General features: G+C 52.3%; 1 protein-coding gene across 3 annotated transcripts in view; it reads left to right on the top strand.

Moving 5' to 3' along the window:
* Positions 1-79: 79 nt before the first annotated feature.
* Casp9 (caspase 9) overlaps positions 80-13,595 on the top strand; it is a 27,568-nt gene continuing 14,052 nt past the window's right edge. For all 3 annotated transcript variants that reach the window (XR_011708762.1, XM_027951880.2, XM_027951879.2), the window contains exons 1-6: positions 80-260; positions 3,293-3,644; positions 8,790-8,824; positions 9,622-9,798; positions 10,200-10,289; positions 11,474-11,621. Coding sequence is in view for 2 of the 3 variants with exons in the window: in XM_027951880.2 (XP_027807681.2) it covers positions 129-260; positions 3,293-3,644; positions 8,790-8,824; positions 9,622-9,798; positions 10,200-10,289; positions 11,474-11,621 (934 nt within the window). In the remaining variant the exon portion in view is untranslated. The remainder of the gene's footprint in view (positions 261-3,292; positions 3,645-8,789; positions 8,825-9,621; positions 9,799-10,199; positions 10,290-11,473; positions 11,622-13,595) is intronic.

Raw genomic sequence — 13,595 nt, 5'->3', positions numbered from 1 at the left:
CTCCCGGGAAGCGGTGCAGTGCGGGGGCGGGGCCTGCGGAGGGCGCGGGGCGATGGAGGGGCGGGGCGCGGGGCGCGGCCCCGCTGCCCGGAAGCTGGCAGGGTCCCGGGTCCAGCGTTCTGCCGGCCATGGATGAAGCGGACCGGCAGCTCCTGCGGCGCTGCCGGGTGCGCTTGGTGAGCGAGCTGCAAGTGGCCCCGCTCTGGGACGCCCTGCTGAGTCGCGAGCTCTTCACGCCCGACATGATCGAGGACATCCAGGTACGTGAGTGTCCCTGCTCGTCTGCGTTCTCTGCTCCTTGCGCGGCGCGTGGACGTTTACGTCTCTGGTGGGAGCCGCGAGGATGTGCCAGGAAGGCTGTAGAAGCCACCCCTTGGCTTAAAGGCCCCGCTCCCGCCCTCCTCTCTCCGCGTTGCACATCGGTGCCCATCCCTCTTGGGGAGCCCCCGAAATCCTGCAATGGAACCAGAGAATCCCAGGCCCCCCTGGTTGCGGGTCTGCTAAGGCGATTCGACGCCCCTCACGGTCAGCGCTGCCACCACGCGCGTGTCTGGTGAGGAGGAGGAGGCTGTGTGTTTTCATTCGGTAGCACAGAGGTTCTGGACGCCCACTGCTGTCCTCTGAGAGAGTCCGATCCTCTGAGAAATGGGGCAGCAGTGATATTGCCCGAGGACGAAGCGAAACAGTGTGTGAAATGGGGCGGCGCCAGGCGCAGACAGTGTGCCCCTGCCCTCTTCACCCACCTCCTGCATGAAGTGAGAGGTTTTGAAAATGACGGGCCCTGATGCGGGAGATGGATGGACTAATAAAGGCAAACTTGAGGCTTTCTAAACAAGCACTTTCACATCTTTGCCCAGTTTGAGCCTCACCACAGGCCTGTAAAGATACAGGAAGGAGTATTTCCCGCCATGAGGTGAGGTGGGTGTGAATGGCCAGCTGGAGGCCCCTGGCTGGTGCCCCAGGGGCTGCTTTACAGGCCAAGGCTCCATCCTCTGCATCATCCAGGAGCTTGGCCTGGTCCTGAGAAGGCATCTTTAATAGGATAAAGTGGTCCAGTGTCATATGGGTAATTACCAATTAATAATAAAAGAAGTATCAGGAGAACCTATTCTGTGGCCCATACTGGGCAGTGAAAGTGGTTCGAGGCCATAGTCCTTGCTTTCAGACACATGCACAGGGACCACAAGCTAAAGGGAAGGCCCACAGGTGGACACTAGAGCAGCCTCTGCCCTCAGCCTCACTCTAGCTGAGTGTTGCTACCTTTTTCAAATTTTGAGAGAGGCTGGGAATCTCAATTTCTGTCATTTTTTCTTGACTTAAAATGTTAGCAACAAATTCAAATTTTTTTCAAGTAACCAGAGGTGGCCATTTTGCCACCACTGGTATGGCTGGTAAACACACAGGCTTAGGACCTAGATGAATCTGGACCCCCATTATGGCTTTGTTACATGCAGGTTGAATCAATATCTTGTATCCAAAATGCTTGGGACCAAAATGTTTTGGATTTTGGATTTTGGGAGATTTTTGAAATACTTGTATGTACATAATGAAGTACCTTGGGGATGGAACCCAATTCTAAATAAGAAGTTCATTTATGTGTCATATATATATATACCTTATACACATTGCCTGAAGGTATTTATTTTCCTAAAGTGATGCACAATTAAATAATTTTATTGTTGTTGACTATGTCATTATTATTACATTAAATATATTTTCTTATGTATATGAAACTTTTAATATACATCAATAACATGCTCATTAAAAAATCATATAATAAATACCTGTGTACTACCCACTTTAAGAAATAAAATAACCACTATCTTTAAAATACACATTCATGTCCTTCTCCCCCAAAGGTAATTTTTAACATAATGTTTTATGTAATCTTGTGCATGAAATAAAGTTTCATAATGTGAATTTTTCCACTTGTAGTATCATTTTTGGGCTCCAAATATTTAGGATTTTGGAATGTTTTTGATTTTCAGATTAGGGTTGCTCAGTCTGTATTAGTGAATAGCAAAAGAAACTAAAACAAAAAAGTTTTGGTGACTCAGTTTCCCTCACGAGTAAGGTGAAAAGTTGTAACTTAGCCCTTTGAAGTGGTTGAGGGGGGGAAATGAAATGATGCATCTAATATCGCCATTAGTGCCCAGAGAAATCTCAACACCACTGTCTGTTTGCAGGAAGCCATTTTGCCAGAGACACTTATCCTCCCAGTAACATGGAGGGCTATTGTTCAGTTTAGCAGCCATTGGCCACATGTGGCTATTTAAATGGATATTAAGTAACTAAAATGAAATAAATTAAAAGTTGGGTTCCTCATCTATTTGTCCCAGGCACTCAACAGCCCCAAGTGACTGATAGCTGGCGTGTCAAACAGCTCAGGTGCAGATTTGCAGCACCATGGAAAGTTATCTTGGACAGTGCTGCAGTAGAAATTTTGAGGACAAGATGGTGTCATATCCCTGTGGATCTTGAGGTCCCACCTCTATTTTTGTCCTGAAGAACTTGTCCAGTGTCAGGTCTCCAAGAAAGGGCAGCAGATAACCAGCGTCTTGTCTTCCGCCTGTTCTGTGTCAGTCTTGATCATTCTGTCCTCACGTCCCACCCAGTCAGTGCCTATGTCCTGTGGATTCTCCCTCCTGATCTGTCCTCTCATTTCTCTCCATTCCAGCCATTTTTGGCACCTCCCGGTGTGGCTGTGGCTCACTCCTTTCCGTTGTCCTCCCTGTCCACAGGTGACTTTTCAAAAGTCAGATCTCACTCTGTTGCTTTGATTGCTCCTCACAGCTCTCAGGATGAGTCCTAGGCCTGGCCACACAAAGGTCTCATCCCTCACCACTACCCACCTCCTCCCTTCGGTTTCTGTAGTTCACTGTTCATTCTTCATCTTCCCTGGGGTCTCAGCTAAGCCTTCCCCTTCTGGGGCCTTTCCAGCCCCCAGGGCTGAGTTGGCTGGCAGTTGTACCCTGACAGCCTCGTGGGCTTTCCCTTGCTGTGTCACCGGTGCTTTTCCTCCCTGTACCCCCACTAGATGTTTGCACCTGAGGACTGACCCTGTCCCTGCTGTGCTTTTAGCACGTAGCACCATGCTGGGCAATAGCATGTGCCTCTGAGATGCTGCGTGACCAGATGAGCAAAGGCTGCAGAGGAGTGTGGGCTCACGTGCAGCTCAGTTTCTGCCTGGTGGCCTGGTTGTCTAGACTTCTGCTAGGTGGGAAGTGGGGCACAGGTGAGGGCCACATGAGGGTGCCTGGGGTAATGTATGTCTGATATTTCTCTCCAACAGCTGGCAGGCTCTGGGTCTCGCCGGGATCAGGCCCGGCAGCTGGTCATAGATCTTGAGACCCGAGGGAGGCAGGCCCTTCCTTTGTTCATCTCCTGCTTAGAGGACACGGGCCAGGACACACTGGCTTCATTGCTGCGGACAAGTCGGCAAGCGGTAAAGCGGGATCCTGAGGCCGTCAGATCCCTGGACCTTGTGCCAGAGGAGCTGCGTGTGATGATGCTGGATCCAGTGAAGCCAGCCTCAGGAAACCTCACCCCAGTGGTGCTGGGGCCCAGGGAGCTCCCGCCAGCTAAGCTCAGGCCAGAGGTTCTCAGGCCAGTGGACGTTGGTTCTGGAGAATTCAGGGATGCCCGTGAGTACTGAGAGGGTGGTTGGTGGGTGGGCATGATGTGTGGTCACTGGGTACAGCTAGGTAGGCTGAGGTCAGAATTCAGTCATGGTGTTGCCTTACTGAGTGCTGATAGGTGGAACATTCTAGTAGGTCTTCAAAGACATAATTTTGGCAGGTGCTGGAGTCTATTTTGGGTGTCCCTGTTTTTGATCAGAGTGTCAAAGCCCAGCTGTTCTGGATTTGCCTTTGGGTAGTGGTGAGTAGCTTGGACTAGCCCATGGCTTGTGGCAGAAGGGGGTCAGCCCAGCGTGGCGTACACCCTGACCTCCTTCCCTCACAGCAGCCCTAAAAGGCAGTATTTAGTGCTGTCTGTCCTGAGGGACAGGAATGAAGCCAGGTCCAGGGAGGTGAAATAATTTGCCTGAAGTCACAAGGTTACATCCAGTAACATGCATAAATCCCCGGAGTGCAGCTGGATGATTCTCTCCACACAGGTAACCACTGCCCAGTTCGTCATGGTACAGAATATTCCAGTGTCTTAGGAGACTCTTCTCTTTCCGTCTGTCCCCCTTCTCAGCCTGAGGTAGTCATTGTTCCAGTCTCTGTCATCACTGATCCCTTTTGCTTGAAGTGCAACGTGAGTGACATCCCACGTGTGAGTCTGGAGTCTCTGGCTTCTTCCTGTCATACCTCTGTGGGATCCAGTCACTGTGCTGTGCGGGTCAATACTTCATTCCATGCGGGTGGTGGCAACTCCTATTCTGAACAGCTTAGGGTTTATCTAACCTCCTGTTGGTGGTTTATTGTCAGTTAGGGCTTTGCCTCCAGGGATATTTCATGTCCCCCACCCCTATCTCCAGGCACTCTACCACAGAGCTATTTCTCTAGCCCATTTTATACTTTATTTTGAGACAGGGTCTAAGTGTCCCAGGTTGGCCTTGAACTTAGGATCCTCTGCCTCAGCCTTGTGTGATTACAATGTGCACAACCTCACCTGGCATGTGCTTCTTCTTCTGTGACTGCCTGAGGGACCCCTGCGTGGCATTGAGCTAGTAACAACAATAGGGTTAGCGTCATCCACTACTTGCTGTCTGCCAGGCCCTGTTCGCCGCACTTGCATGATTTAATTTAATCTTTCCATCTCGGGTGAAGCAGGTGCTATGGTTTTCCTATTTTACTGTTGAACAGAGTAAGTTATAGACTTGGAAATGATTGTCCCCAAATCACACAGCTGGTGTGAGGTGGAAATGGAAATGAAATGGATTGCTGCCTAGGCCACCCTGCTCTGCCTGTACTGCTCTCTAGCCCTGGCAGTGGAGATAACACCTGAGCTTCCCGGAGGTCACGCTGTGTTCTCAGCTCTGTCTGTGTGAGAGGATTTCAAGCAAGACACAAGACTTGATCAAAGTATAGTGCAGTTTATTAAAAGAGGAAGAGGATGGGGAAAATCACCCAGGGAGAGTGACAGCTCACTTCCTGGTGTCCCAACTTTTATTGGGGAAGGAGGGAGTTTGTTAGATCCTGCCCAGGTGTCACCTCTGGGCTTGGGGTTGATTACAACCGAGGGCATCTCTTGGTGGTCTTGGCCTGGCTGACAGGTCCTAATTGGAACTGGTTTTGCAGAGTTTATGGTGGGTGGGCTCCATCTCCAGCACCAGGCTTTCCCAGGTCTGGGAATCACTGCTCTGTGCTGCGCAGGGTGGTGTTAAGAGGTCTAGGCGGTGTGCCCTTCTGAGCAAACATACCTTTGTCCTCCCTTGACTATATATATCTCTTTCTCTTGCTGTTAGAGGAATAGATTATAGGGCTGAGGTCAAACCAGGCGTCCTGAGATAGCTACCTTTTCAGACCTTAGGTGCCACCAAAGCAGGGCTGTGGATTGACCAGTTTGTTCTGTGCTAAGTACTCAACTCCTGTAGCTTCATGTGGGCCGCTGTGTGTCATTTGTCCCACCCCTCCTGGCACACGTCTCTCTCTGACAGGGGATGTTGTTGTGGTGCAGGTTGCTCAGAAAACACATGAAGTCCCAGTTTTGTCCAAATTGAAGAATCTTTATTTATCTGCCTGGCCGTGACTGCTCCCCCACAAGACCCATAAGTGTCTCTGCAAGGAACAGTCCCGAGCCTAAGCATTTTAGGATAGTTAAAGGCAAAAACCACATCCGGGTTGCCGTAGCTGCAAGCAAGCAGGTACAGAAGCTGAGCTGGGCAGTTAGCGAGACAATGCAACGGGTACATTGGTATTTCCCACAGGACTTTCCAGGTTGGCATGGCAGCAAGCCAGCAGAAGGGAAGGGGGTCAAAATGACCCTAGTTCAGTACATGTTAGAGAATGGTTACTAATGTCTAGACAGTCAATCTTGACAAGGTACGTTGCCCAAGAAAAATGGAAACCAGGGGCTGGGGATATGGCTCAAGTGGTAGCACGTTCGCCTGGCATGCATGTGGCCTGGGTTCGATCCTCAGCACCACATACAAACAAGGATGTTGTGTCCACTGAAAACTAAAAAATAAATATTAAAAAATTCTCTCTCTCTCACTCTCTCTTAAAAAAAAAATGGAAACCAAAGAGAACAATTTTACATTGTATAAGAATTGCTATTTTGTGTTGCCAAGTATGCTATGCTGGGTGACTATTAGTGGGAACAGAGGTGGGCTTTCCCACGGGAGAAGCCTTTCGTACATGCTAAGGAGTCTCAGGGTAAAATGGAGTCTGTGTGGTCATTGCCCATATAGCCTGGCCCATAACAACGTGTATCTTCAAAAGAAATCGTGGTTATCCCTCTGATAGATGCTACCAGCTTGGCTTTCAAAAATGTGTTTTATAATTTCGTGAAATGAGGGTAGAGGTGATCCTTCCTCCACGTCCTTGCCAACAGTGACACCCTTTTTGATGCCTTACACGTTTTCCTGTGAGCCGTGTGAAAAGTGCTGTCTGTCCTGATGACTGTGACTTCAGACAGCCTGCTAAAGCAGGGCAGCCAACAACATGAGGAAGTGAGGTGTTGGAATCGTTCTTATGCATTATTGCCTGGCTAGGGAAGAGGCAGGCAAAATACAAAGTTCCCATGTTGCCGTCTGGTTCTGAGAAGTGTCCGTTTGAGTCATTTAGGACCAACGGTCTAGACTTGAAGTGTGCTGTCCTACGGGTAGATAGATGATACTAGTGATAATAGGATCACCTTAAATATGAACATCACTTTACTATGCATGCTGTTTTTTTCTAGGTGGTCTAAACTGTGCCATGGCCATATGCGGTGGTGCACACACCTGTAATCCCACAACTCAGAGGCCGAGGCAGGAGGATCATAAGTTGGAGGCCAGTCTGGGCAACTTAGTGAGATCTTGTTTCAAGATAGAATAAAAAGGAACATACGTTATATACAGAGATATGAAAAATTGTGCTCTATATATGTAATAAGAATTGTAATAAAAAAAAAGATAAAATAAAAAGGGCTGGGATGCAGCTCAGTAGTAGAACACTAGGTTTCCATCCCCAGTACCAAAAAACAAAAGCCCCAAAACACTAAAAATCCTCAAGAAGTAAACAAACAAATGTCTGTAGTGGCGGGCAGGGAAAGCCCCTCTGTTATCATCTCCAGTTTGTAGGGGAAGAAGCGGGTCTCTGAGAGCAGGTCACATGAGGGTTCCGGTGCAGCACTGGGCTCTGACTTCTGGTGCTGGTCAGAGTTGTCCTTTTTAGGTGCTGGGCGTGAGGTCATGGGCACTGTCCAGAGGGTTTCCTTAGGTGGATTTCATTCTGCAGTCGAGGGTAGGAACATCTGGGCTACGGCAGCAGGGCCACCACAGGACTTCACAGGGCCTTTGCTGAGTCGGCCCGGGAAGGGTGCTATAGGAAGGTCAGTGTGTCTGAGCAAAGAGCAATTTTTATTTTGTCCCCTTCCCCAGGGATGTTTGGCAGTGCCTAGAGGTACATCTGGTCATTACAGCTGAAGGTGAGTGGGTGCTGCTGGCATCTGGTGGGTACAGGTTGGGGATGTGGCTGTATATCCCATGACACATGGGACAGCCATCCAAAATAGAGTAACCCAGCCCAAAATGTCAGGGTGCTGGTTAGTACCCCTGCTGCTCTGGAGCAGGAGTGTGAATAAAAACAAAAATGGGCACACTCAGTGTTACTGAGCTGTCGATTATGGCAGGACTGGTGTGCCCATCAACTGGGAACTCACCACAACCCTGATGCTGGCAGCTGCTTCTCTCATCCTGGGATACAGATGGGGGAACAGAGGCTCAGAGACTCTGAGCAACTTGCCCAGGGTCATGCAGCAGATAAGTGGCAGGGCTAGGATTTGAACCTTGGCTCCAAGATCTCACTCACTCCATCTACTGCCTCAAAGAACAAATGGCTCATCTTCTTTCTTGTCTCCGTTTGTGTGCCACCAGAGCGCGTGGCTTTGTCTGTGTACATTGGGGGGAAATGCGTTTGCTTCAGAATGGAATGAGCTTTTAAAATGTGATGGCTCGGGTGGCGGGTGCTGGGGTTGTGGCTCAGCGGTAGAGTACTTGCCTTGCATGCACGAGACCCTGGGTTCAATCCTCAGCACCACATAAAAGTAAATAAGTGAAATAAAAGTATTATGTCCAACTACAACTAAAAAATAAATATTAAAAAAAAAATGTGATGGCTCCTGTGTGGCTGCTTGTCCCGGCCAGGGCCTCCTGCAGCAGGGAGCTGGGAGAGCTGTTGGTGGCCATATCAGGCAGTGTGCCGGCTTTCTGTTCTCGCGACTAAAAGGCTCAGGGGTCACTCCAGTTAAAGTGGGCTAACTGGCATTCTGACGCAGAGCCTGTTTTAAGGCCTCCTGTGGCACCGCGTGTGTGGTAGCCCGTTCTGTGGTGGGCTGTGTGGCTGCTTGTCAGTTTGTGTGTCCATCAGCCTGTTGTTGGGTTGGTAGCGTCGCTCGGGGGCTTTATGAGGAGGCCTCTTGGAGATGTGGCCAGAGGCCCAGGGTCTGTGTGTGTTCGACTTTGTTAGAAACTTCCACTCAGTTCTCCACGGTGGCTGTGCCACTTGATCCCATCACCAGCAGAGCTTGGGGTCCCGAGTCCCGGCTCGCTCTGTTTTGTGGGAGCTCTCCCCACGTGGTCCCTTGGCCTTTTCCTGGGGCCCCAACACTCACGTTTCTCTTTCTGTCTGTCTCTCCAGATGCTCAGGAGCCGTCGAGGGGAAACACAGATTTGGTGAGTCTCCATGAGACTAGGGGCCTGTCCCTCTCATCAGCCTCGCCCCTTCCCTGCAGCCGTCAGGAGTCCTGGGGACCCAGCCCAGTTGGGGAATGAGGTTCCGGCCCCGCCGTCCATGGCTCTGACCTGGGTTTGGTGCTCACTGGAGCCATCGAGCAGGCCTGCTTCACCCCAGCGGTAGAATCAGGTCCCACCTAACGGGACGTCGTCAGCACCGGCCGTGGTGCTGTTCCATGCCAGGACACTCGTGCTCTTGTCCCCACCTGTGTATTGTTGGGTGGCTCCTGGGCGCTGCCCTGGGATGGAGGCCACAGGGAGCCCTCAGTCTGGCCTGGCAAGGGAAGGCGCAAATAAAGGGCAGCAAGTCCCAGAGCAGGAAGAGGCAGCTGTGGGAGGGTCGCGGGGGCTGGGCCGGGGGAGGTGGCCTCGGCCTCCGGGGCCAGGCCTGGGCGAAGTCTGCGGACGCAGCTGCCTCACGACCGCCAAGTGCACCTGGGTGAGAGCCACCGACTGGTGTGTGGCACCAGTGGGTCACAGGCTTTCTAAGCCAGCTGCTCCGTCCCTGAGCACAGAGTCGGAAGCCTGCGTCTCTCTGTAAGGGGCAGCCAGTGCCCGCCCTGTGGCTCCCTCGGTCCCTCTGTGTCCTGGAGTCCCAGGTGGGGCCTGCAGTGGAAGGGATCCCCATGCCTCTCCCACCTCTCAGCTGTCAGCCCCTGAGTGAGAAGCAGGGTCACCTCCTCCAGGAAGTGGGACAGCCCCGCTCACATTGGTCCTGTCCCCTGTCCCTGGGGCAGGCGTACGTCCTGCGCGCGGACCCCTGCGGCCACTGCCTCATCATCAACAACGTGAGCTTCTCCCGCGCATCGGGGCTCAGCGCGCGCCTGGGCTCCAATGTGGACTGTGAGAAGATGCAGCGCCGCTTCCGCTCGCTGCATTTCACCGTGGAGGTGACGTGCAACCTGACTGCCAAGGTACAGTCACCTGTCACCGCACGTGGGGGAGCCGAGGCGAGTGGGCAGTGCCCTGCAGGAGACCCTGGGAGCAGGCTGGGGACTTTCCAGATGAGCACTGCCTCTGTAGGACCATGGGGTGTGTCCCAGGGTGACACTCAGGAGGGCATGCGGCCTGCTGCCTGCATGTGACACGTGCCTCAGTGTCCCTGTCTAGAAGGCCAGAAGAGTCCCCTGGGGGGCTGCTGTGGGATTACAAGAAGGTGCCTGAGCTCAGACCTTTTCCCCTGAGCATGGGGCTGTCGTAACGATTACCTCAGAATTGGCCCTTGGAGGCAGGGCGAATGCTGGGCCCTGCCCTCTGCGGCAGGCAGGTGGCCTGATGGCCAGTGCTCTGGCTCACCTGCAGCCTTCCCTTGTAGAAGATGGTCCAGGCTTTGGTAGAGCTGGCGCAGCGGGACCACCGTGCCCTGGACTGCTGTGCGGTGGTCATCCTCTCCCACGGCTGTCAGGTAGGAGGCCTCTCCCCGACCCTGCTCCCCGTCAGGCACAGGCGAAGCTGGGCGAGAGGCCCTGCAGGACTCCTGTCCCTTGTGTCCACCGCACCCTTGGCTTTGTGAAGAACCGTGCAGCCCTGTCCACCTCTTGCCGTTCTCCCAGGGGGCCCCGGGTGGGCAGCCTCCCGAGAGAAGCCCACAGGACACGAGGGAGGGGCGAGCTGTACTCTCGAAGCTTCCACCCGGTTCTGTGTGGAGCTGTGTGCGGCACTCAAATCCTCAGGCCCCGCAGGGTGTTCAAGCCCTTGCTCTGGGGGACTCAGGCACCGGGACATGCTCAGGGCTTGGCCAGTGATGTGCTGACTCACTGTGGCCAAGCCCCTGCCGGGCCTTGGAGTCCTCATCTTTTATGCTGGGGGTTGGACAGCCCAACAGTCACCCCTTGGCCTTCGCCCTGTTTTCAGAACACATAAAAATCAGGATTGGGCTGGGGATGTGGCTCAAGCGGTAGCGCGCTCACCTGGCATGCGTGCGGCCCGGCTTCGATCCTCAGCACCACATACAAACAAAGATGTTGTGTCCACCGAAAACTAAAAAATAAATATTAAAATCCTCTCTCTCTCTCTCTCTCTTTAAAAAAAAAAAATCAGGATTTCCCCTTCTTGGAAACCATCATGGTTTGGCCTGCCAGCCTGCCATCCTCCCAGAGCAGAACTCTGGCCTGTTGCCAGCAGGCGCAACCTTTTGGGCCTTTCACTCACAGTGTGGCAGCAGGGGTGTCCCCTGAGCCCTCATGAGAAGCCTCAGGCCCTAAGTGGACCTGTGTCCAGAGCTTTGACAGGTGGCCTTGTGGTCCTGTGCATAGGAAGAGCCCTGGAGCAGCGGCTCTGACTGCTCAGCGCCTTGGGAGGATGAACATTTCCTGAATGTTCTGAGTGATGCGGATGCTGCTGGTCCAGGGATCACACTTGTGGTGGGGGGGCCTTCTGGTCTAGCGGCAGCTGCCCAGCACTCTTGATAGCTGGCCTGTCCAGGGACAGATGCTGCTCAGGGCCCTTCCAGGATCAACCTGCTCTGTCACAGTCAGTCCAGAGCCCCAGGGGGACCTTCTGAGTGTGTGGCCCCCACAAAGCCTCTGGAAAGGCCGCTGGATTTCTGCCACGGTGTCTTGGTTTTAACCAGGGTCCTTGGTCTTCTAGGCCAGCCACCTCCAGTTTCCGGGTGCTGTCTACGGCACAGATGGATGTTCTGTGTCTGTCGAGAGGATTGTGAACATCTTCAACGGGACCAGCTGCCCCAGCCTGGGGGGGAAGCCCAAGCTCTTTTTCATCCAGGCCTGTGGTGGGGGTAAGCAGCTCTGATGGGGAAGGAGCCTCTGCCCCTCCTGTCCCCAGCAGCACCTCCCGTGTCCACAGGGCCGCCCCAGGCAGTCAGAGTACCAGGCACAGTTCCTGCTGCAGGGTGGCAGTGCTTCAGCTGTCCAGAGGAGACCCAGGCTTGTCCGCTCTGAACAGGGTGGTCTTCATTTTACACTGCAGTAGCGTCACAGGCTCATGTGACTTTGGCAACTTCAGAATTTTGGTAAAAACAAAGCAGTGGAGAGAGTGGAAAACTGTCTTTCTGTTTTCCTGGTCGTCTTTCCTCTGACCTTCGTTTCCACTGTGGGGGGGAGAGAGGCCACAGCTGAACGACAGGGAGAAACCGAAGAATCTAGCCATTGGGATTCCCCAGAATCCGGATCTTGGTGATTTAAGAAACCTAAAGGATTATTTGTAGTTTTGCTTTATGCTGTGTCTCACTCCATTTTCTGTTACGTAATCAAATACCACACACTGGGTGATTTATAGAGGACAGAGGTTTGTGTAGCTCGAGGTTCAGGAGGTAAGGAAGAGCAGGCTGTGGTGCATGGGAGGGTCTTGGTGCATGTCACCCTGGCGAGAGTGTCAGAGACAGAACAAGCATGCTAGCTTGGGTCCCTCTCTACTTCCTGATTTTTAAAGACTGGATCTCGATAGATTGGTCTTGAACTTACGTGTTCAAGTGATCCTTCTGCCTGTGCCTCCCCAGTAGTTGGGACTACAGGTGTATGCTGCTGCTCCGACTCCTCCCTCCCTTTCTTTCTTCTATCTTTCATATCCGGGATTAAATCCAGGGGTGCTCTACTACTAAGCTACATCCCCAGAATTTATTTTGAGACAGATTCTCACTAATTTCCCATATTGGCCTCCAACTTGTGATCCTCCTGCCTCAGCCTCCCAGGTACCTAGAATTATAGGCATGTGCCACTGCACCTAGCGTATTTCCTGGTTTTCATATAGAAAAGAAGCTGGGTGTAATAGCAGCACCTGTAGTCCCTGCTACTTAGGAGGAAGGCTAAGGCAGGAGGATCATTTGAGGCCCAGAAGTTTGAAACCAGCCTGGGCAATATAGTGAAGCCCATCTCAAAAATCAAAACAACAGACCAAAAAAAAAAAAAAAATTAAAAAGACAAAAGAGGAGTGCTGCTTTCCTGGCTTGGTTATGGTGGAGACAGTGGGGAACGCCAGAAATTCGGTCCCTGGTGTCCCTTCTGCCTGGACTCTCCAGGGGTTGATACAGTTGGAAGGCCTGTCATTTCCTTGTCCCTTTGCCGGACCTGATAGAGAAGTGGGCACCATCATCCCACACAGCTGCCCAGCCCACCCAAGGGGACTCTACAGCATGGAACCCGCCACGAAAACAAAGCGGACCCTTGGCAAGTTTCTTTTCTGCTGCCTTTCCCCACCCGCTCTGCTGCCTGGTGTTCAGAGCTGTTGCCACACGGTGGCGCCACATCAGCCGAGAACAGAAATGCAGAACTGTCTCCATTCCTGGCAGGGTGTCCTTGTTTATGTGCGTCAGAAACCCTGCCCTGCATTTTGGTGACTTTCGTAATGCTATTTTAAAACTCAGTTATAATTTAAGATAATTTTAAAATGCCACAATGTTATCCACCCCTTCATTCAGAGGTGGCACGGCTCCAGGGCTGAACAGCGGGCCGTGAAGTCAGTAACTTGGTGTGGAGTCAGCGTGACACAGCATGACACGTGTGGTCCACGTGACGGAAGCCAGGTGGCTGCCTTGATGATGTCCAGCTGTCAGTTTTGGGGTGACCAAGCTGAGAAGGCAGACAGCAGGCATGTGTGCCACCTGGTTGTGGTTGTGGGTTGTGTGTGGAGGGAGCCCTCCTCCTGCTGTGTGTTTATTCTGTGGGGATTAGTCTTGCTCTATAGGGAGTTTTGAGTTAACGAGGCTAAGAACCAAGCTGTGCCTACAGTGCATAACCCTGAAGGCCAGGCCTTC

The sequence above is a fragment of the Marmota flaviventris genome, chromosome 10 (genome assembly GCF_047511675.1).
Source record: "Marmota flaviventris isolate mMarFla1 chromosome 10, mMarFla1.hap1, whole genome shotgun sequence".
Lineage (NCBI taxonomy): Eukaryota > Metazoa > Chordata > Mammalia > Rodentia > Sciuridae > Marmota > Marmota flaviventris.
This window is presented reverse-complemented; position numbering and strand designations above follow the sequence as displayed.